General features: G+C 39.2%; 1 protein-coding gene across 1 annotated transcript in view; it reads left to right on the forward strand.

The window, feature by feature from the left end:
- The first annotated feature begins 1827 nt into the window (after positions 1-1827).
- The window catches only part of slc6a15 (solute carrier family 6 member 15), a 28561-nt gene continuing 6573 nt past the window's right edge, over positions 1828-23815 (forward strand). The window contains exons 1-8 of the mRNA XM_034149155.1: positions 1828-1944; positions 3799-4283; positions 10032-10189; positions 11005-11131; positions 12579-12760; positions 19725-19835; positions 22234-22475; positions 23183-23381. Of these exons, the coding sequence (XP_034005046.1) occupies positions 3980-4283; positions 10032-10189; positions 11005-11131; positions 12579-12760; positions 19725-19835; positions 22234-22475; positions 23183-23381 (1323 nt within the window). The 5' untranslated portion in view covers positions 1828-1944; positions 3799-3979. The remainder of the gene's footprint in view (positions 1945-3798; positions 4284-10031; positions 10190-11004; positions 11132-12578; positions 12761-19724; positions 19836-22233; positions 22476-23182; positions 23382-23815) is intronic.

The raw sequence follows: 23815 nt of genomic DNA on the forward strand, positions 1-23815 counted from the left end.
CAAACAAGATATGCATGCACTGAGAGAATGAAAATCGTTTTTATTTCACTGCTCTCATGGTTTCTGTGCTGCTAATGAGATGGAGGCTATTAGCATCAATCAATACGACCGTTACGCTGAGCTCCTGCAGAGAGGGAAAAGTGCAGCAAGGTACATTTGGTACACAAAGAAAGGACGATGGGCTTGACAGGAGAGCAGAGATATTCGACACAATGTCTGAAATACTCTTCATCCTTCAGGAGGGTTGTGATAAAGGCTCTGAACTGGAAGTAAGAGGATTTGTGTGAGCATCAGACACACACTCCAACACACACATTTTGGCCTGCCAACGAGCGCCTGACAACTCCTGAGAGATTTCTGTGATGATGTCCTCAGTGCACCTGGAACACTGTGGGTGGATCTCACACCAGACTATGGGGCAACTCAGGACAAAGACAAAGGGCGGTTCAGTTTGTTCGTTACACTTTCGAGAAATCCATCTCTTAGTATGGTACAGTAGTACGGTTTTCCAGAACTCACAATTAGGCAACTTTTTCCAGTTAAGGCCACCTTAAGTGTGATTCATCGTGTCAATAGGGACTTGTGTTATGTAAATATGGCACAAACATACTTTAGAAAATCCCCCCTGTATCCCTTCAAATTGATGCATTTTTTTAAGTTGGGGAGATTTGGTTTTATTCTTGTTTCTTGTTACTTAGTTTACTACGGTGGCCGACAGGTGCAAACACGCTGGAGCCATTAGGAGAAACACAATGCCGTTTCAAAAAGTGATGCAAAGAAAAACATACAAATGGGCCAAAAACACATTGGCCATTCTTTAACTGTCTTTTTCATCTACTAATATACATATATACAATTGGAAAGCTTAGTCTGTGACCAAACTTAATAAAATGACCCCTATTTTGGGGGCAAATACCTGCTAGGCTACTGTTTCCTTCTGTTATTTGTTATATCTGTTCATAAATAAATAGATAGATAGATAGATAGATCATACTTTATTGATCCCAAATTGGGAAATTGTTGAATATGAGGCCTATTCAACAATTTAGTTAAGTGGTGACAATGCTTCTTGTTTTATCTATGTTATTTAGTAGCACCATGTGTTATTATGTGTATGTTGTATTTTGCAGACGACAAAATGTTTGATCGTGGCATTTTATCGCACAATACGATTCTTGAATAAATTATGATATTAGTATTGATTAAAATAAACTCACTAGTAAAGAAAAGTATCCCTATATATTAGAAATAAAGTATGTGTAAAAATAATTGTATTTCTCTGTTATAGAAAAAAAGACTTCTCTCTTGTCTGGGCTATATGGTGATTTCCCCAATAGCCTCACGGGGTGTGCGGGTGCATGACGCGCACCACTTCGACCTTGACCAAATAAACCCTCTTGTTTTACGGGTTTAAATCCTAAATACATTACGTAAACCTATACGAAAATTCCATACACAAATACATTAGTATTGTGTCCAAGTGTATAAATATCCATCGAGGGAAATTTGCGTTTATAAACAGAGGCACATTGCATTCATCCATGAGCCAGCCCCTTTCCCAAGTAGTAGTGGACCGCACCAAGTGAACAACAGGGGTGTGTGAGAAAAGAAAAACCCTAATTCTACATGAAATCTTAGATATTCTATAAAGCATAATACACAACAACATAAACACAGATTACAAAGCATATACGTTGAGATATTTGTGTATGACGATTGGGAAATCATTTTTAATAGGTGTTTTAAATTCGGACACCCCTCCATGCAGATGCCATGCGTCTGTCTGAGAGCTACAGAAGCGTCTGCTCGGGAGACAGAGGCAGCACACCGGCCTGACTGGTTTACACAGAAGTAAGTGATAATGCCTCCTCCGTGCATGTGCTCTCACAATTTCATTCCTTGAGACTCATCAATTCAGAAAAGGACGACTGATATTCTACACTGGTGAGTAAAAAACAGCAGCATCCTCAATTGGGCTTGATTATGATAAAGACATGGCGCGTGTGTGTGTGTGTGTGTGTGTGTGTGTGTGTGTGTGTGTGTGTGTGTGTGTGTGTGTGTGTGTGTGTGTGTGTGTGTGTGTGTGTGTGTGTGTGTGTGTGTGTGTGTGTGTGTGTGTGTGTGTGTGTGTGTGTGTGTGTGTGTGTGTGTGTGGGAGACTGGCCAGGGTGCCAGTGCGCAGGATGTGGCGCTACTGAATGATGAAACACTTCATAAGGGTGTCATGAGGACTGGGCGGGTTGGAGGAAATTAATGTATTCAGAAAACCCTTAATGGACAAATTGTGCCAGGGTGGAACAACGAGCCGCATGGCACCAGTGTGACTTGTTTGGTGTTTTTCTATTATTATGATTCACTACTTCCTTTCTCCATCCGCATTTTTCTCATTGTGTGCATCCCATACTGTAGGCCCGTTTATTGACAAATCATCCCGAGTCATGTGCACACAGGGCGAAAAAAAAGAAGCATGTTGTGCGTTAATTCATCATCCTTAGATGAACCCAACCACATCTTTATGTTGACATATTGAAATGGGCGTTGGTGTATTCTACCACATCCTCCTATAATAAAGGTTACTCAGCATCTGCGCTCCTTTACGCTGCTGTGTTGCGTTCACTGGCTTGTGAAATGGCCTTATAGCCTCATACAAACCAAGCTAATCTGGAAGCGTTAAAGGAAATCTATTAATCACTTAATCCTATGCCTGTTGAAAGAATGTGGGGGGGTTTGCATGTTGTATCGATGCAAGATGATTTGCAATAATTCTGGGATATTTCGCCTCGGTGATGCATTTTTACGCAAAAATAAAATGCGTTAGCCTATATCGAAAAACACTACGCCTTATGATGCTAACATTTAAAAAGGCGCACTTTAACCTGCATTTAGGTGCACCCTTTAATGTTTCCCAAGCTATTTATTGTGAAAATCATAGCGGTGTGCTGTTAAATCTGATAAATGATGATAACCCAAGCTCCATGTTTCCTCCACCCTTTTTTTTGTTAAGCAACCCTCTGCTCACATGTCTGCTCACATTCCCATTTGTGTTTTGAAACGTGATACCCTTTCATATTTGAAGGGCTTTCCCCATGCCATAAACATGAGGAAAAACAGTGTTTGGGTCCGTATGCAAATCACCCCCTCCCTTCAATTATTCAGGTGGTTGGAAACGTGATCGTGCCGTACCGACCTGTCACCGTCCCGTCCACATAGTGTTCCCTGCCGCGTTTTTTTTGTGTTGTAGAACAATGGCCTGTGATAAAAAATGTTACCCATTCATTGATTCTGCTGCCCCAGCCAGCCATGTGATCTCCATGTGAGAAATAACTCTGATCCCCTCCGGATAAAGCAATACTTTTCTGCATTGAATTTCCCCCCCATGATGATAAGATAGTGTGGGATAAATAGGCCTACAGAGTTTAAAATAACGAAATATTTTCGATACACAAAAGTATGATTACAATGGGACTGAAACACTCTACTGTGTGGGTTGTTTAGTTAAATTACTGTATTTTTCATTTATTTGGTTTATTTAATATAAGTAGTGTGTTTTAATTTGACATTTTTTATCTTAAAACAAGGTTTACATGAAGTCTATGTTTGTCTTTTAGCAGGTTTTGGTTATACAAAGGTAGTTCAGGGTAAAACCAGTCAGACAGATGCTTAAAGTAAATACACTAAACTCAAACAAAAATGCTGACACTCTTAGCAGCGAATCATCAAATGTGTTTTCTCAGTGACAAAGCACTGACTCAACTATGGGCTGTTTACTAACTGTGATTTCTCCTCCTCTCCTCGCAGACATCTGGTGATAATGACGAAATAAACTATCTTCTCATCACTCAACTTCCACAAACTGTCAAAAACAAACAAACAACTTTTGCACAGTCAAAAAGTTCAAAAAGTGACTTCTTCTCCAGACGCCTGCCCAGCCTGAAACTCAAAAGACGTTCCACCCCTCGCCCCTTGTTTGCTTTATCAAATGCCCAAAAACAGCAAGGCCGTCAAGAGAGAGCTTGACGACGATGTCACAGAGTCTGTCAAAGACCTGCTTTCCAACGAGGACGGCCGTGACAATACCTTCAAGAAGACCTCGCTGATCATCAACAACCATGAGGGGGAAGGGAAGGAGTGCGACGTGGAGGAAGGGGGGTCGGACGGAGAGGAGGAGGAGGAGCGCCCGGCCTGGAACAGCAAGCTGCAGTACATCCTGGCCCAGGTGGGCTTCTCCGTAGGCCTGGGCAACGTCTGGAGGTTCCCCTACTTGTGCCAGAAGAACGGAGGGGGTGAGTCACCTGCATTAAGAGCATGGTAGATGTTGTAAATCAAGCAACAGAAAGTAAACATGTAACCGGTGTCAATTCGCAGTGTGTGTTTACGTTGTTGATTGATGAGACCCGAGCCAGCATACAGTCGAGGCGATCTCCGTTTATTCACTGACAATATACACCAAATTAGTATTAAATTAGTTATCCCTCACACTGACTCCTCTCACGTTCACAAAAGGGGCAAGAGAAAACGTGAGGGACACAATATGAAGGGGGGGAAGTCCCCACAAAAATAATCTTCTGTGTACAGTAACTAAATTCTGGAGGCTCCGCCCACTGATTCTAGACCTAGTCGGGTATTGAACGTTCAAAACACAGAATTATTAAATACAAAACACAGAATTTGTGTGATTATACTAAATGATTTACAATAAATATTTAACAGTAAACACCACTGCATATTTACTGTTACAAAGACACCAATAATATTAGTGATGACTTATTGAACAGTACATCTGGGCCTGTAAAACTATGGCAAAAAGTAACTTAACCCTCCTATTGTCTTCGTTTCCCCCCCCCCCTTACTTTGGTGTTCGCGGTCAAATTTGACCGGTCCTGTTTTAACTGCTATTACATTAACACAAAAACCATTGTGTGTGGGGGTGTGGGTGTTTGTGTGTGATCCGGATGGTTACTAATTCGTTTTCTTTATGGCGGTCATTTTTGACCGGGAACACCATGGGTGTTACAAAGTTGACTAAATCATCCAAAGTTCAATGAAAGTGGTGATCAGCTATTTTATATGTTCAAATGTCTACTGTGAAGGATATCATAAAGCCTTAATGCAATTGAATGTAAAACAAAAAAGTTATGATTGATGAAAGTAGTAAATCGGTCAGATTTGACCCGAAGACAGGAGGGTTAAAGGACCATTTTGGTTATTGAAACGTGGTTCTTGTTTTTTACATTTCTATCATTTAACTAACCAAAGTACTAAAGTAGCTTTAATCTGGAAATGTAAAATATTGAATGTGTTATTACTTTGCATAAGCTTGTGTTTCAACTGTGCGACAAACTAAAGCATTCAGATAAGGTTGTAAATAAGTCAACAGTAAGAGAGCACACAAAAGTACGTTTTTAAAGTAAAGCTGCCAGCACTAAACGTTTATTAGCAATGGAAATAACGGGCCAAACTTTAAGTAGACTTTATTAGAGTAGACAACTGTCAAACTATGCAATAACATGTCATAATATGACAGACATTCAAATTAAATTTCAAAAAAATGAAAACTACAGAGGGACCATCATTGGTGGGAGCTAGAATGAATGACATGCATAAGGTGCAAAGAAGACTGTATTAGTTTTAGTTTCTGCAAATATAGAAATTCAAGTGTGGGAAAATCTGTGTTGTATTTGATATTAGAGAGGAGGAAAGAGGACAAAATACATTCTGGGTGTGATTCCCTTCTATGGCCTTTCTGCAATACCCTTTTAATTTAATCAAACAAAAAAGTAAGTTCCTGGAACTAGATTTCTTTACAATCAGATACCAGAAGTATAGTCTTCCTCTTTTTTTATCTTGTATGTGGGTTCACATTGCATGCAGCACTTGTTATGTCACTATGTTTATACTATGAGGGCACAGTCCTTCAACACTTCAACATCTTTGCAATGTGAAAGTAAATGTCTAAAACAATGTTAAGAATTATAATTAAAGGGAAGATTAGCCAATGTCCTCTAAAAACTCTAAATGTCAGATTAGACACTAAAAAGACTCTTTCTGGTTAATCCTCAATGGATCATTAGAATTGAAATGCTCCAAACAGATGCAGGTATTATAGCAGATGCAATTTGTAGGATTTTAAGTGTGTGTAAGGAAGATGGAGAAACAGAGTCCTTCCTATGTTATACTCGTGTGTCAAAACCAGACTGCTCACTGACCTTCAGGGTCAACATGAGAGTCACATGACCATCTGTGTCTCTCTAACAGCCGTCAAACCAAATATATAAATCACTGCTGCAGGGAATCATTATGAGCAGCTCTGACTGTGGTCTGAGTAACATTCAACGCAATCATAAGCACATTTCCTAAGACGACCTACTTGACGCTTCCTACAGTGTTGTAATTCTTCGATGAGGGTTAATACTCGTATCTGCAGGTGATACGGTGCTACTCTTCCCACCTGGAGATTATGTGAAGCCATTGACTGTCTGATAAAGCTGATGATGAAACCGCGTCAGACAGGTTGCCCAGACAGGGTGTAATCTCAAATCCATGTCAAGTTTATTTGTCGTCATTAACATCGTTTACTGAACCTCAACCTCTTCCAGTTTTTTCAATTCAAATATGTAAACAGACAAGAACAAAAGTCCTCAAAATGTCATTAGCACTTAAAGAAATCTAAACATAGTTAGCAACGGTCCATTCTCCTCTCTCTCTCATGTTATGCTTAGCAGCGGCTTGTTAGCGAGTATTAACAACCTCGGAAATGTCCAAATGAACCAATCAGAAACAAGTATTCGACTAAGCAGTGTAATACATATATATAGTTGTATGCGTGCGTGCGTGCGTGCGTGTGTGTTACCATAAAGATCCTTTCATGTTTCAGGTCTGTTTTAAACAGCTCTGGTCGCCCCGCTGTGTCTAACTGTAATTAGATTCAAACAGAGACAGATCTGACAAGTGTCTCTATTAGCTTTCTGTACAATATATTTTATTTAATAACTGTGTGGCAAGTACAGTGCTGAAATAAAAAAAAAATTATCAATTAATCTACCAATTATATTTACTTTATTATTTTCAAGTCTATAAAATGTCAGAATGTAGTAAAAAGTGACATATTCCAAATGATTTTAATACACTTTATAAAAGCATAACATAACTGATCATTTTCGCGCAGAAATAGTTTTATTTAAATGTATTTTAAGCTCATTACTTATTGTTTTTCGACCAGACACTGTCCAGAGCAACAATAAATGTGTTAGTTTGAATACTGTTTAAATGCAGCCTAAGCAGCAGTACACTGAATGATGTTGAATAATGCATTTGTTCTGTTCATATTGTAGCTTGATTGTTAGAAATCATCATACATTTCCTTCTTTGCTCCTCAATTGATTCATACAGTACATTTACCAAAGCAGTATTTAAGGTTAATCTTGTGAATCATAACTCGTTGCTCATATTACAGGTTTGTAAATCCGTCCACGCCCATTGTAGCTATAAAATGTACAAAGAATGTCGAGACAGGATGAACTAGATATTTACTGTAAGTGATCTATGAGGGAAGAGAAAAGAGAAACTATTTTTAAGAACAGATGAAGTGCACTTTTATCAGGCTGTTTGCTTTCTCAAAGTCATCAAAGTGTTTGAAGGAGACGGTCCTGGATTTAAAGACAATGGAGTTTTTTTTGTTATGCTGCCTGATGTTTGAAGCCTCTTCCCAGAATGAACTGTGTACTCGTGGAACCAGAATTAGACTTTTTAATATTAGAAACTACTTGGACACACACGCTTAAAACAATAGACACACATTTCCCTGTCTGTTAGCACTCCCATTCAAACCCAATGCGGGGGAGCAGGACGCAGGGCAGGATGTGAATGAACGTCCGGCTGATGAAACAATAAACGCTGTTGAAACAGGGATGAAACTAATCTTAAAAGACAAGGAAGTGTTAACGCTGTCATCAGTGACTCACAGCAAACATTACTGTACGTCGAGCAGACAGTCTCAACATTTGGTGTTGTGGTTCAGCCCGTGCCCCGGGGGAAAGTCACCAAAGGGGATTTTTCAAACTTCAAAAAGTGTGTTTTTTAGCAAAGATTGGCTGGTTTTCCATCAGTGGCCATGACGTTTTGAAATGTTTCTAACAATCAAGCTAAAATATTAACAAAACAAACTAGTTTTATAACATAGTTCAACTGTATTTTAATGTATTCCAAAGTATTTTGAATTTCAAATAATGAACAAAGCATGTAAAGTAACACAGACTATGAAGAATTGCTCAAGCGACAATCCTAAATCTGAAATCTTGTAGCACTTGGCATTTTTTGTTCCTTCAATTAAATATAAATAAAGCTTTTTGAAGCACTTTAACTATTAGTTGATTGATCAATTACTTGGCTAACCAAAACATAAATCAGCAGGAGATTTGAGCCTTTTCACACCATTTAAATGCAAAATAACAGAAAAGGGAAAACCCCAACAACCATAATAGTACCTCTTTCACATAAGGTCACATTAAAGCCACATTTCATGTCGTGGTTTATTCAGTGCAAGGTTTTTTTGTTGTTGTGTTGGAGCACTTCCAGAAGTTTGTTTTCAAGAAGAGATCGTCTGGTTTTCCATCAGCAGACATGTAGCTTTGAGATGATGCAACCGTTTTCTATCAGATTTCCGTGGTTTAGGGCATGAAAAGCTGCACCGCACACACCGGAACTCCACGTGAGAAGGAGCAAAAAAAAACTCCGCATCATGCATACCTACATTACCCTTTGTGTACAGTAAGAGGAAAATCAAAGACCCATTATCTTAAAATCTGGTGCCTCTGAACACTAACCACCGGCCATTTTCTTCACAACAAAGACTTTTTGGTTCTTATGTTTTCTTCCAGCCATCATGTGCCTGGCAGTGTCTCTGTCACAAGAGATGTGCCCCTCTGTATTTTAAAGCACCGCACTATTACAGCCTGTCTTAATGCTAGTCATTCGCCCTGAAACCTTAATTCTAGAGAGGAATGCTTTCTTTGCAATGCGCCTCGCAGTAATACCACTGTCATTTAGGTAATTTGAGACTACAGTATATTTCCTGGTTGGCAGAATTATTTGATTGCACCACACACCAAGGGGCATGTATTAGGTGGAGAGACACACACACGCAGCTCAACAGATGTGTGCAGTTTTATGTGTTGGTAACAGTCAGAGATAATGAGAAATATACTGTTAAAGAGGCTGCTGTGTGCTTGTATGTGCTGTATGTGTCACTATCAGGGGCACATTAGGTCGCAGTTAAATTATAGGAGGCTGTCGTTTCAATATAGCATGTGGCAGATCAAGAGAGAGTGTGTGTGTGTGTGTGTGTGTGTGTGTGTGTGTGTGTGTGTGTGTGTGTGTGTGTGTGTGTGTGTGTGTGTGTGTGTGTGTGTGTGTGTGTGTGTGTGTGTGTGTGTGTGTGTGTGTGTGTGTGTGTGTGTGTGTGTGGGTTTCAGGAAATGGTGAAATGGTTTCTATTCACGGTTATCTGATGAAACTGTTTTCCAGCTTTGCATGTGCTTCATTTAAATACTCAATAGTTTCCTTTCTTTTTTCTACTGTTGAAATATATACAGTATATTAACAGTTTTTTTTTTTCTCAATGTTTAACTTATGTGCAATGACTTGTTGACATGCTGCTGTGACAGAACAATGTCCCAATGTGGGATCAATAAGGTAAACTAAGGCAGCGGTTCCCAACCTTTTTCAACTCAAGGCCCACTTAAGAATCTAAAAATGTTTCGTGGCCCACATTCAACCATAAACAATACGGAGGTTGAATAAAGTTCTGATTGGTCAATTCAGAACATGTGACATGTTGTTAATCCAGTAGTAGAGACCGCTGTCAAAGACTGTAATGACCGTTGCTAAGGAGGATCAAGAAAGAGAAAGGAAAAAAGGTTTCCACACAAATAATAATGTTTTGCTAATTATTTGGCGGCCCACTTGCAATGCCTTCAGGTTGGGAACCGCTGATCTAATGTAATCTAACTCTGTGTGTTGTCGCTGATTGACAGGAGCGTACCTGGTGCCGTACCTGATCCTTCTGATCCTGATCGGCATCCCGCTCTTCTTCCTGGAGCTGGCGGTGGGGCAGCGGATCCGCAGGGGCAGCATCGGGGTCTGGAACTACATCAGCCCTCGCCTGGGGGGCATCGGCTTCGCCAGCTGCATGGTGAGTGGAGCAGAGAAGTTCAAGTGAAGCAGAAGAAGGAAGGCTTGATACAGCTTTGTAGGACTAAGAATAGCTGTAACTGCATTTGTATTCATCACTCAATCAGATTTGTTTATAACCACAACCTTTCATAATATAAATAAATAACACAGAAGTAAACATTAATACACACAGCTCATATAAATTGGGATAAATTGGGTGCTTTATAAAATGTCAGAAAATTGTAAAATATTTTGGTTTCTAAAAGTACAACTTGACGGCTTGGTGTTCAGTCCAAAATTCAAACCTATTGATATAATATAAAGAATAAATAGTTGTCGATTATATGTCTGTCTATGAGTAATCAATACGTAGACTTATCATTAGCTTTATGCTACTTTCATGAATAAAATATAAGAAAAACGTTTTCATTAAATAATGTTTTCACAACATTTGAAAAATGATAATATAAATAAATAATGCAAAACATAAGAATAAATACAATTCTTGAAACATTTGGTCACTAAGAGGATTGGATATTTCATTTTTAGTTATTTATTTTAAACTGTGTGTTAAATGATCATTCTTACTGTAACCTCAAACACCCCAATTCATAAATCTACAAAACAGGAAGTGGTATAGTTCATTCAAGCGCTTTGAGCACCAGGAAAAGTCTAAATAATATTTAAAAAAAGGAATAGCAATAACAAAGAGAAAGAATACATGTCGATCATGTTTGGTAGCGCATGATGACTGTTTACCTCTGAAGTTAAACATATCTATCCACTGTTTCTGGTTGTGTGTATCTGAAGCTAACTCGCCCCTGTTTCCTGTAGGTTTGCTTCTTCGTGGCTCTCTACTACAACGTCATCATCAGCTGGAGTCTCTTCTACTTCTCTCAGTCCTTCCAGCAGCCGCTGCCGTGGCACGAGTGTCCGCTGGTCAAGAACAAGACCATGACATGTAAGACACAAACACACATGTTAAAGCTGGGGTAGGTGGTTTAGTTTGGGGGTCATTTCAAAAAGATCCATAGTAAGCTTTCAGTACATAGTAACTTTAGGTGGTTCCCCAGGGTGGGAAAAGAAAAAAACATTATAACATAGTAACCTTTACGAGTACTAGGCATTTATTACAAACATCAACCATACGAATTACAGTTGAGCTTACTTGTAGGCCTGAAAACCCTTTAAGATAATATACTGGGATTTGAGTCTCTAGCTAGCTAAACTAAGGGCAAACATTTTAAAGATGGAGAGAAAATGTTGCTAACGTTAGCCTTTAGCTAGCCGCAGACGCAACTTTTTGGCTTGGTTAGCAGAAAGCTAAACTTTTAGCAACATTTGTCTCCCTTTATGAATTTGCTTTGCAGTTTTTGCTAATGCTGGAATGTTCTGCAACTGAAACATATTCTCTGGTTGAATCAGGGTTTCTCCATCTGAAATAATGTGCACACGATCTGCATTTGTCTCTCTCTGAAATCTCTGTAATTCAACCCAGTCTCACGGCATTTCGTGTTATAGTCACAAAATAAATGTAATCTATTGATTCATGTTCACCAACACGATTTTCCCATTTTTTTCGTGTCACACAGAACGATTTTAAAAGCAATGTATTTCTATTGGTAGTATGTTTCGTGCCTGCAACACGTCTTTTTGTCCGGTCGGGTCTTGGAAGACCGGAAGCTTTGTGGTTCATAAAAACATTTTCTTACTCAATATCTTACCCTAAGCCTAACCCTTTTATTTTAAATTATATAATGTCGGAGTTTTTTTGCCGTCCGCGAGGAAAAGAAATGTGGCTCAGAGCCTCAGAATACTGAAATCTTACTGACTACTGAAAGAAATGTTCCTTCTAATTATTTGGAGCAGGCACGAAACATACTACCAATAGAAATACATTGCTTCTAAAATCGTTCTGTGTGAGAATACTGAAATCTGTATTTTTTTAAAATCTCTTTTTCCTTCAAATTTGTTATTATTTACATTGCTTTTAAAATCGTTCTGTGTGACACGAAGAAAATGTGAAAATCGTGTTGGTGAACACGAATCAATAGATTAATTTTGTGACTATAACACGAAATGCCGTGAGACTGTGTTGTGTCACAGGCTAGGTTTAAGATAAGATAAGATGGACCTTTATTAATCCCCGTGGGGAAATTCAGTTGTTCAGTTGTTCAAGCAGCAATATATTCTAAGAACAAAGCCAAGAGAAAGAAGTGTAGTTTAGTCTTAAACCACTTGAATATCAAAATAATGAAAGGTTATTATGGTTTATTGGCCCATTGGCTAAAACAATAAACGTCCTACTCGCGCTTTAAGACCAGATTCACTGATAAATTCACCATGAAATCAACCTTTAACTCCTATCAGAAGGCCTCAGTGCTTATCTTGTACCGTGTTGTCCACAGATGTGGTGCCAGAGTGTGAAAAGAGCTCGGCCACCACGTACTACTGGTACCGCGAGGCCCTGAACATCTCCGACAACATCTCTGAGGGCGGAGGTCTGAACTGGAGGATGACTCTGTGCCTGCTGGCTGCCTGGACCATGGTCTGCCTCGCCATGATAAAGGGAATCCAGTCTTCTGGGAAGGTAAGGAGGATTAACTGCTCTGTTGTGCTTTTGTTAGTTTGGAGAAAATTCTGAGTCAAACTAAATACTTCGACATTGCACTTTAATATAGTAACAACATATTCAATTACATTATGTCTATATGTGTTATTTTACAAGATATGCACCATGCTGTTAACCCTCTAGCCAGAGTTAAACTGGACTTAAACATAACTATTATTCTTCCCTTTATTTATGTATTTTGTGTTGAGTATAACCTTCAATTGGTAAATACATTTATTTAGATGTGTTCAATGTATTTATTCAATGTGTTGTATTTCAGCAACAAGCTGCAAAAAGGCAGAACTGAACACATTATTTATTTCAAGAATAATCGTTATCGCGATACCTGACATTATCAAATATGTCCTTGTATCTTGCAGACATACAACCTAATCAAATATATTTAATTAATTAGTTACAGATTTTAAACATTATCGTGAATCCCCTTTTTTCCTCATATTTTGCAGCCCTTACGACAACTCAAATATAACTCTTGAGAAGTGAAACAGTAACAGAAACAAAAGGCCTTTTCTCGGAAAATCCTCTGACAAATAATTAGCTCACTTTAAGCTAGAGGTTTACAGCGAGCTGTATTGATGCCTGGTCTAAAGACACTGCTGAGTGAGTCCTGTAATGTGACTTGGCAAATGTTTCTTATGATCCAGCCTCAGATATGAGCCTGAGAGCTCATGTGATCCGGTGTGTGATTTCTGACTAGGCTCAGCATAGCAAAGCTGACAGTAGCGTGACTAGCATCCGGAAGGATTAGCATCCCGGCTGAAGGTTTGGCGTTTGCTTTCAAACTCACCCCGCGCCTCTTCTCTTTTTACAGGTGATCCTTATCATTCCACACTCTCTCGTATCATATGACCAGCATTAGCCGGTGCACTTCCAAGGTTACAGTCAAGCTTGCACTAATTGGACAAATGGTCACACTATTTAATCTTCACAGAATGAGCTTTGATGGGGAAGTCATTTGATTATGGTATTATCCCCACTTATTATTTCAAGTCTACGGGGTCAAAATTAATACAGTTTACTTCACATTTTTTGACAGCAATAAGAGTCTTAATGATTTTGAGTCAACTTAACTCAATGAAATGAGTCTTTGTAATAGTGCCAAATCATGGGTAATTAACACCCAGCTCTGCAGCTCTGTGGGTTTTTAAAGCCGCTTTTAGGTCATTATTTTGTAAGTCTCATGCATTCATCAACTGCTGCAGACAACTGTTTCCAACTCAAAGGCTCCGATAGACCCACTGTAGACACAGGAGAGACACAGCTGGTTGAAACTAGCAACAACTAGCAGATAAAGAACCAGGTGTATTCACAGGAGTAGGTGGAGACCAAAAGCCAGAAATATTGCTACAGTGCAAATGGGACATCTTTAATGAGGTTATAAATAAAGAAGGAAGTAGGGTAATTTTTTCATGGACTTCTACTGTATACAATCGAAAAAAAATTCAGATTTAGATTACTAGCTGATACAAAATATAGATAGTTGAATGGGAGGGATGAAACCTTCTTTAATGGTCTCACATGCAGAGCACACAGCACAGCGAAATGTGTTCTCTGCTTTGAACCCATCCTAGTACCAGGAGTCTAGAACTAGGAGCAGTGGGCAGCTATTGTACAGCACCCGGGGAGCAATGGGAGTGGGGGGGGGAAGGGGGGTGTCCGGTGCCTTGCTCAAGGGCACCACGGCAGGGCAGGAGGTGAACTGCGACCTCTCCAAGTAGCAGTCCACACTCCATATTTAGGTCTGTTCGGGTACTTGAACCGGCGACCCTACGGCTCACAGTCCAAGCCCCTACTGACTGAGCCACTGCCGGACTTATACACACTTATAAATACAAATGTACATATATTTATTGATAAAAATATCCAGCGACGTTTACAATGTCATTAAAATGAACTCCATCTTTACCAGCTGTGACTGACATTAATGGAACAACTGGATTAATGTGATTCGGAAAATAGTCCATTATGCTGAAGAAGTACTCAAGAGTATTTCATTGCCAATACTTTTGCACTTTTACTTAAGTAAGATTTTGAATGAAGAACTGTCACTTGTAACAGGGTATTTTCACTATTTAGTATTAAGTATTAGTTTACTTAAGTATATACTTCCTGCACTTCTTTCCCCCCAGGCTGGATATTAGAAAGACTGCAGGTCAAGGGTACTCTCGCATTGGCTTCACTTTTTTAAATCAGAGTTGACCCCCGTGTGTCTGCCAGCTTGTTTTCATATTTTCTTGCTTTAAGGATCCGGTCGTCAGGTTATTGAACATCGGGTCAAAGCTAAATGAGTTTCCCACCTTGAAGCCAAACATTGTCCTTACCTCAGGTCTTATCTTTACAGCTGTCTGTACTGAGCGCAGCGACTAAACAACAGAGTCGCTTTAATCTGGATCTGTGTCACCATGGTTTTGCAGCACTCGACAGTCTCATTTCCCTCATTTGCTACATCCTGCCGCCTGCCAAAAATGTCACTGATAACCACAATCATTGTCACACTCACCATCCTGACTGCCGCTCTGAGGGGTTTTATTAGCATACATGATGTTCAGTTCCTGCCATTGTTAAAATCAGTAGTGAAAGAAGAACTCAGATTTTACACTTGAGTGAAAGTAGTGATACTAAATCGTAAAAATACTATCTTAAATGTTAAAGCCCAGCATTAGTAAATTGTACTAAAGTAAAAGTACATGGTATCAATATATACTTAAGTACCAAAAGTTAAAGTACTAGTAATGGCCAATTTCAGAATCGTAAATATTACATTAGTAGATTTTGATTATTGATGCATTGGCAGGCGGCAGGGCGACTGTGGCTGCGAGGGAGTGCGGTCGTCTTTCAACCAGAAGGTTGTGGGTTCGATCCCAGCCCATGCACTCAACATGTCGATGTATCCTTGGGCAAGATACTTAACCCTGAGTTGCTCCCGATGGCCAACAGTGTGTGAATGTGTGTGAATGTTAGGTCCTAGAGTAAGGTAAACTGCTCTGTATGAATGGGTGTGAATGGGTGAATGACATGTAGTATGTAAAGCGCTTTGAGGGGTCTTAAAGACTGGATAAAGCGCTATATAAGTACAGTCCATTTACCATTAATGTGTTCATCACAGCTGGTAAAGGTGGAGCTTATTTAAATGACATTGCATACTGCTGCTGGGTTTGAACCTATAATAACATGTAAATGTTTATTTCTTGGTGATTCACATTTTGTATTAGCTGATGAAATGAATCTGTAAAGTAACTTAGATACATGTAGTGGAGTAAAAAGTACCTAAAAATTGAACAAAAACTTATATGTACTTCATTACATTTTACCACTGTGTCCAGCGGGTAACGGTTGAAAAAAAAAAAGGATGTTCAATTGTATAGAAGTCTATGAGGAAATGTTTTTACTTCTCAGTTGATTTATCATCTCAGTAAAGATTCCCCTTTTGTAGCGATGTTTCTGGCTAAGTACAAGTACCTCAGAAAGTTCAATTCCTTTATGAAATGTCCTTTTTTTTTTTCAACCACCCCTCCTAAACATATATGCATCTATGTTATGAAGACGAAATAACCCCCTTGTTTTTTGTAAATCGCCCAAAAAGAGCCACCCAAGCAACTGGTTAATTGTACAGTTAGAGCCAGATGGTGTTGCTCAAACTACCTGGTGTGTCTGGATGGCCTTTTGAGTTGGCGCGAGAAGAAATGGCCGTGAACTTTCCCTCAAAGGGGCCAGCTCCGAGTGTCTTTGAAGTGCCGTACAAAAGAATATTAATGCCCTCTCTCTACACCCGTGCTCACAAAAGCCCTTTTCCAAGAAATATCCCTACCACCATCTGCATTTCATTCCCGTTTGTGTGTGTGGGTGGGCGTGGGCGTGAAAGGGATCAGGACGTTTTGGTTTCCATGGTTTTATGCGCTCTTTTGGCTTGGCTTGATTGTCAAGAGTGTGGCCAAAAAGAAAAGGGGTAGGGCGGGCGAATAATGGCTTATGATGGGGGAGAGAAGAGGGGTGGTCGTAGATTTGGTAAAATAGACGTGAAGTTCATTAGGAGTATTTGAAAGTTGCTGAACACCATGTAAAGTAACATTATTTAGTTAATTAAATTATGTAAAATAGCCTTTAGATTCCTGACACATATAGAGAGGTGAAGTCCCGCCCATCTACTTCCGACCCATGGGACCTTATTTCGGAAAAATTATGTATTGAAGTCAATGGGGAGAGAAAGATTATCTTTCGATCCCGTTTGAATTGTGCCACGAATTACACATATGATGTTTGTCAATTTAAAAGATAATTTCCATGTCAAAAAAGTCACAGTTTGTCGTAAAACTGTTGAAATATAAGACTATGAAAAATACGCAACTAGAAAGACTACAAATCCCAGAATCCCGGTCCCGCATGCTGGCTCTTATGAACCGACTAACTCCCCTTGTGTGTATGTACAGCTCTCAACATGCCCAGACTTGTAGTGATTTTCACCTCTTTTAATACTTTTCGCCTCATTCTGAAAGAAAGAAGTGAAATGTGCCAACGTGACGGCCGTCTTGGTGTGTGGTGCGAGACGGGAGATGTAGTTCATTGAGCGGTTTCACACAATAAAAGTGTTACTTCACAGTTTTACAACACATTTTAATTTTTTTGACTTGCAAAATTATCTTTTAAATTGACAAACATCATATGTGTAATTCGTGGCACAATTCAAACGGGATCGAAAGATAATCTTTCTCTCGCCATTGACTTCAATACATACTTTTTCCGAAATAAGGTCCCATGGAGGTCCCCCGGAAAGGGAGGGACTTCGGCTCTCTATGAAGACAATTACCTCTCTGTCTGTCCTTATGGGAAAACCTATCTTTTATTATCAGTTTATGATGATAACAGTGCAGTTATTAGAACATGACCTTTCCAATAAGCACATGCTATCTGCCCTGACACAGAACCTCTCATAATAAAGTTGTTTTTTTGATAGAAGATAATGCTGAGGTTGCCGATATTTGTCTATCGCACAAAAAAAGAGCCTGTTTGGCTTTGTGCTGCTGACCAAGGCCAAGAATGTGTTCTTCAACAAAAGCACAAAGTGGGAGGTTTAATCAGTGAAGGACTGACAAGAGCTGCAGGTGTGGAAATATAAAAAATGTTTTGTAGAGAAATGTATTGCAACTATGACATTTTGCAGACCATTTACATGCACAAACACCTATATAACACACTACAGGAAAGGGAACACGCCCAAAGGCATTATTGGGCCTCTTTACTGGTAACAAAATATGACTCAGCTTTACAAACCCATTTAACAATTAAAGGTGGGGTAGGTAATTCACCTCAGAAACACTTATTGTTATATTCCATGGAATGCTCTTAACATCCCGATAGCAATGAATACATTAAATGCTTTGACAATAAATATATACAAAAATGTCATCTCTGGAAGCCGTAGCGCTGTAAAAAGCACGACCAATCATCTGAGCCGGCTAAAATAACTGGATGGCCTACCTGCCTGTCAGCCTTCCATCTCGTGCACAAACGTATCTCGTGCCCTCTTTGGTCATGTGCGCGTTCGTGTGTGTTGGAGGAGGGGCTCTGTAAGGAAGTCTGAAGGAAGGGGCAGATTTTTTTCAGCTGCGTACTTTCAAATTCTAGCGCACTCGAGCTGGTTTCTCCATTCTTACCTACCCTACCTTTAACATATAAAAAACTTTATATATTTGTTGTGGTTAAGAAAAAAACCTTTCCTAAAGAAGGGAGAACTTTACGGTCACTGGAAAATCTGTAGTACAATGTTGTATGGGACCCGTTTAGAATTAAATAAAACGTTGCATTACCAAAGAACAAATGTATAAGTCTGAGTTAACCAAACTACTTCACGTTAAGGACAATCAGAAATACGTTTGTCTGTCTCCAAGCATTGAGAGAAAGTCATTTATCTTCACTGTCCTTGAATGAACTTTCAAACATGTAAGTGAATCCTGCTTGAGGGTGAATTATCCCTTCCCTTTAAAGACGAGACATTACACAGTCTTTGTCAGAGCTGCATATGGACCATGTTAGATGTCTCTGAATCACTTACTGTGCTTATGACTTAATCCCGAACCATCCTACAATGACTGCATCCCCCCCACACACCCCTCTGCCCATCCTGTGAGCTGACGTCTCACAAAGTAGAGTCTGAGTCAGACCTCTTAGGATTTAAGTGCCACCTAGTCTTTATAGAAAAGGAGAGAAAAGCAGAGACGCCCACTGTCTACAGTAAATAGCAAGATAATTGGATAAAAAGCTTTCTTGCTGATATTGATAACATACTGTAGCTTTCATGGTACAACAAGTCATCTCTTCTTCAAGATGTCACTCGTAAAGATACACAAAATACAAGTTTAAATGTGTGTCAAAGTCCCCCACCTAAAAAAAGTTATTTTTACCAGGAACAAAATGCCATCCACATTAGACAGAACTGCTCAGTGTTAACTCTCATTTCATGTTTCTGCCAAATGATCATGATCACGCTGCATAGATAGTTAGATAGTAAGATCACACGACATGTATTTCAGTATTTCTCTAAAAAGGCACAGTCTGATAAGTGTTTTTCTGACAGGAACTGAACAGCAGTTGTCATCTAATCACCGATATGTTTTACTCAGTGACCTACAGTAGAAAACCATGACAATTGGCAATAAGCAAGAGACAATGTACATCTAAAGTGGTCTAATCTAGATTATCTGATTTATCTACAGTTCATTGGCATCTAAAAGCATCTTATTTTGATTTTAAGCAACTTATGATCATCAAACATGTTGTCTTTATTGCTAAAAGGTTCACCTCTACTGTTTCTTTTGATGGTATCATGCCTTCAAAAACATGTTGTGCCAAACGATATACATTAGTTCGGTATGTAGACCGAACTAATGTAACTACAGGCTGACTGGAGTTTTTCTTTAACTTACAGGTGATGTACTTCAGCTCTTTGTTCCCGTACGTGGTGCTGATCTGCTTCCTGGTGCGGGCTCTGCTCCTGAAGGGCTCCATCGACGGGATCCGACACATGTTCACACCAAAGGTAACACACCTTTCTGAGGTTTCTCCTCACTGTAATAGTACAAATGAGAAAAAGTCTTATGAATCCACTCTCTCTAACACACACATAAGTAAACATCAGATACAGCATAACATCCAACCTACACATCATCAAATCAGTATTTTGTATTAGGGAATTAAAATTAAAATGAGATATGTCAGGAAATAGGATCAATAAATCTTAAGTCAATAAGTCAAGTCTGACCAAGAGTCTCAAAACAAAACTCGATGTTAAACAGGAATAACTAATGTCCCTACCAAGGAACATTTTAACTAATGGGGGGATATCTTGATTATAAGGATTTACCTAACAATAATTGTTCAGTCTCAATGAATTGCTTTGTCTATAAGATGTCAGAAAGGCCAATTATACTTTGAGAGTCCAAGAAAGTGTCTTTGAAAATATTGTTTATTTAACCAGGAGTTAGAATCATAAGGAGTTTGCACTAATTATCACAAAGAAAAGCATAAAATCAAACATCTTAAAGGCTGGAATCAGGAGAAGTTTGATAACACCGCTTGAACAATGACTAAAATAATAGTCAAATTAGATAACCAATCCTTTAACCGTCTCATCTTTTTAAAATGAAGAAATACTTAAATTATATATTATACTTAATACCTCCAATTTGTCAGGAATTAACATTTAACAATTTTTCAAGCAGCCTCTGTTGAACTGAATTGACTGAAGAAAGAAAAAAGGTTTCTGAACTCAAAAATGAAATTTGCCCGGTGATTGGCCGGCTCTTTTTGGCCAACGGCAGCTCAGGCTGTGGAATCACGTCACCATGGAAACAGGAGTTACTAAGGCTTTATGTAACCAACCAGCCTGAAAACGCTGGCTCACAGCAGACGGTCTCCGGTGTCTGCTCCGTGTCCTCGGCTGACACCGAAATACTCCAATAAACCACTCGTTCTGCCGCCATTCTGCGAGAACCTGCAGACATCAAAGTGTTTCTGCTCTCTATCAGAACAGATTCAGGGCTTTTGTTACAGAAAAGGACAAACGTGGAAACTGTCAAGATGCCAGCTGTCATTTGGCAAGATGGTGCATGGAGCAGTCTGAGGGCTGTGGATGGATATGTCTCATTAAAGATTCAAGATTCAAGATATTTATTGTCATATGCACAGTAAACAGACAGTTACACCGTATAATGAAATCTTACTTTGCTAGTCCACCCTACGCAAGTAAAATACAGAAATATAAAAATAAATAAATACTTAGAAAAAAACAAATAAAAGGGCACATAAGTAGCAGCAGTTTAAAAGATATTTAAATAGTATATAAATAGTTGTATTGCACATGGTTCACAGTGTATAAAATATTGCACGGCAGACAACAAGTGCACTATGCATTGTTAAAGTAGGTAGTGCAAATGGTGAGTGTCAGTGTGTCTGTGTAGCACTCACAGTTCAATCAGTGTGTGTGTGTTTGTGGGGGGGGGGGGGGGTAGCATGTTCATCCGCCTGATGGCCTGTGGGTAGAAACTGTTTGTCAGTCTCGTGGTCCTGGATTTCAGACTCCTGTAGCGCCTGCCTGATGGAGAGTAAAGAGTATGTGCTGGGGGTGTGTACTGTCGCTGATGATGTTGTGTGCTCTCCTGGTGACCCTGGTGGTGTAAATGTCCTGAAGTGAGGGGAAGGTTGCTCCAGAGATGTACTGTGCAGTTTTTAATCACACGCTGGAGTGCCTTCCTGTCCTGAGCAGTGCTTAAATCAACTCACATGAAGATAATTGGTATTACATTTAAACCGTTAACATTATTGTCATCCAAGCATTTAAAGAAAACTGGTGAAAATCACATAAGAACATACATAAAGCTTATTGCAAAGATTTTTTAAACGTATGCCAAATAACCCCCACCTTATTTCAAATAAAACATCAGAGCTCGCATAAATCCAGCCATCACTACCTAACCCAACTGCCATAATACACAACATTTATTGAATATATCTATATATTCAGCTGAAATTATGAACTCTTTACAATTTTAAGATGAGAAATTCTATTAATATTTCATAGAGCTCAAGATTTCATAGAGTCTAAAACCAGAAAATATTTAATTCACAAATATTTGAAAGAGGAAAATAAACTCAAATCAATGACCACTTACTTGCTTGTTCTTATGTGAACATGACTAACTTGTAAATGCGAGTATAACTTCTAGTCTAGTAATTCCAGTCATTCATGTTGTGGACTTCAGTGTTAAATCATTCTTCAGGAGACTTTAAGTGTAATGAATGTGTAAGAAAATGTCAACGTTCACTGATTTGCAAGTTATTTGACTGCTTTTACCCTCAAAATATACACCTTTATCAAAATAATATAGCTGTCCTTCAAAGATAAGCTAACAGTACACTGTGTCACTTTGTGTCTTCAGCTGGAGATCATGTTGGAGCCCAAAGTGTGGCGCGAGGCGGCCACGCAGGTCTTCTTCGCTCTGGGCCTCGGCTTCGGAGGCGTCATCGCCTTCTCCAGCTACAACAAGCGGGACAACAACTGCCACTTCGACGCCGTCTTGGTGTCTTTTATCAACTTCTTCACCTCCGTGCTGGCCACCCTGGTGGTTTTTGCCGTGCTGGGCTTTAAAGCCAACATAATGAACGGCAAATGCATCTCACTGTGAGTAGCAGCAGCTTCCTCTCACATTCAAACATTTATAGACAACTGCATTTCCTGCAGACCATCACAGAGCAGATCTAGGGGTAAAGTCGTGAATGTTACTCAGACTAAAAGCGGTTTTGTGGTTATTTTATTCTTGACATGTTGAAATAGCAGAAAAGGAAACAGTTTGGGGAAATAGTTTAGAAGAAAAGGCCCCTACCATTTTTAGTTTGAATATATGTTAGATTTTTAAACAACTTTACAGTCCCTGAACATGTTTTCTCTGAACGATTTTATTAAATTATAAATTATATTTGAACCATCTGCAAAAACCCTCCCACGAACATCGACTCCCTAATCATATTATAGAAACTGTTACGAGGTACAGCTGCAGGTTTGTCACTATTTTAATTTACTCCACAAATAAACACTGTGTTTGTAGCCTTTTCAAAATAAAAGACACAAGCAAAAGTGTAAGTAATGTATTAAATAATGTGTATCTGCGCTAGAATGAGCTACAACTGTTAGCTAGTAAGTTACAGTAATGCTATTTCTTTAAGGCTGGAGCAGAGCATTACTAATATACTTGGTTATAACGTTTGAAGGGTTAATGTTATGTAACAATTCAGTTTTTCATGAAATCTGCCACAGTTATCATTGCAAACTCTGTATGTCCAAGCGTGAAATGCATTGCAAAAGTGACTAACCTGTTTTTGTTTTTTTAGAAACACCCAAAGGATTGTGTCGTTGTTGGGGAACGGGATTGAACACAGCCTGATCCCTCACCACATCAACCTGACTCAGGGCAGCGAGGTGAGCAGCGAGGACTACGATCAGATGATGGAGATCATCAAGAAGGTGAAGGAGGACCAGTTCGACTCGCTGGGTCTGGAGGCCTGCAGCATCGAGGGCGAGCTCAATAAGGTAGAAACCAAAGCTGCGAGTCTTAAGGTCTTAACGCACGAGACAATGTTTCTTCAAACTGTTGTGCCAACGTGAATTGTGTAACCATAAACACCAGAAGAACAACAAAGACATTGGCATGATTCAATTCTTGGTCATTAAAACAGCTAATGTACATGAGTAGTGACGTACAGTATGCGGGTCTACAGTATAGTGAAAAAAAAGGTTGCATGAATTCCAAAATGAAGCTTTTAAATTCAGATTTAGGAACAAATCACAATTATAATATTAGATTCCATGTGATTTTTGTTTTAGCATTATATTTGGAAGAAAAAGTCGCATCTGCTTTAAAAGAAAAAATCACATTTGGGCCACTTTAGCGTACGTAGCCTGAGCCAACTAGCTGCTAGAGCGAGCTTCACATATACAGTACACTGCTTTTATTTATTTGTTAC

Source organism: Trematomus bernacchii, unplaced genomic scaffold, assembly GCF_902827165.1.
Source record: "Trematomus bernacchii unplaced genomic scaffold, fTreBer1.1, whole genome shotgun sequence".
In the NCBI taxonomy this organism is placed as follows: Eukaryota; Metazoa; Chordata; class Actinopteri; order Perciformes; family Nototheniidae; genus Trematomus; species Trematomus bernacchii.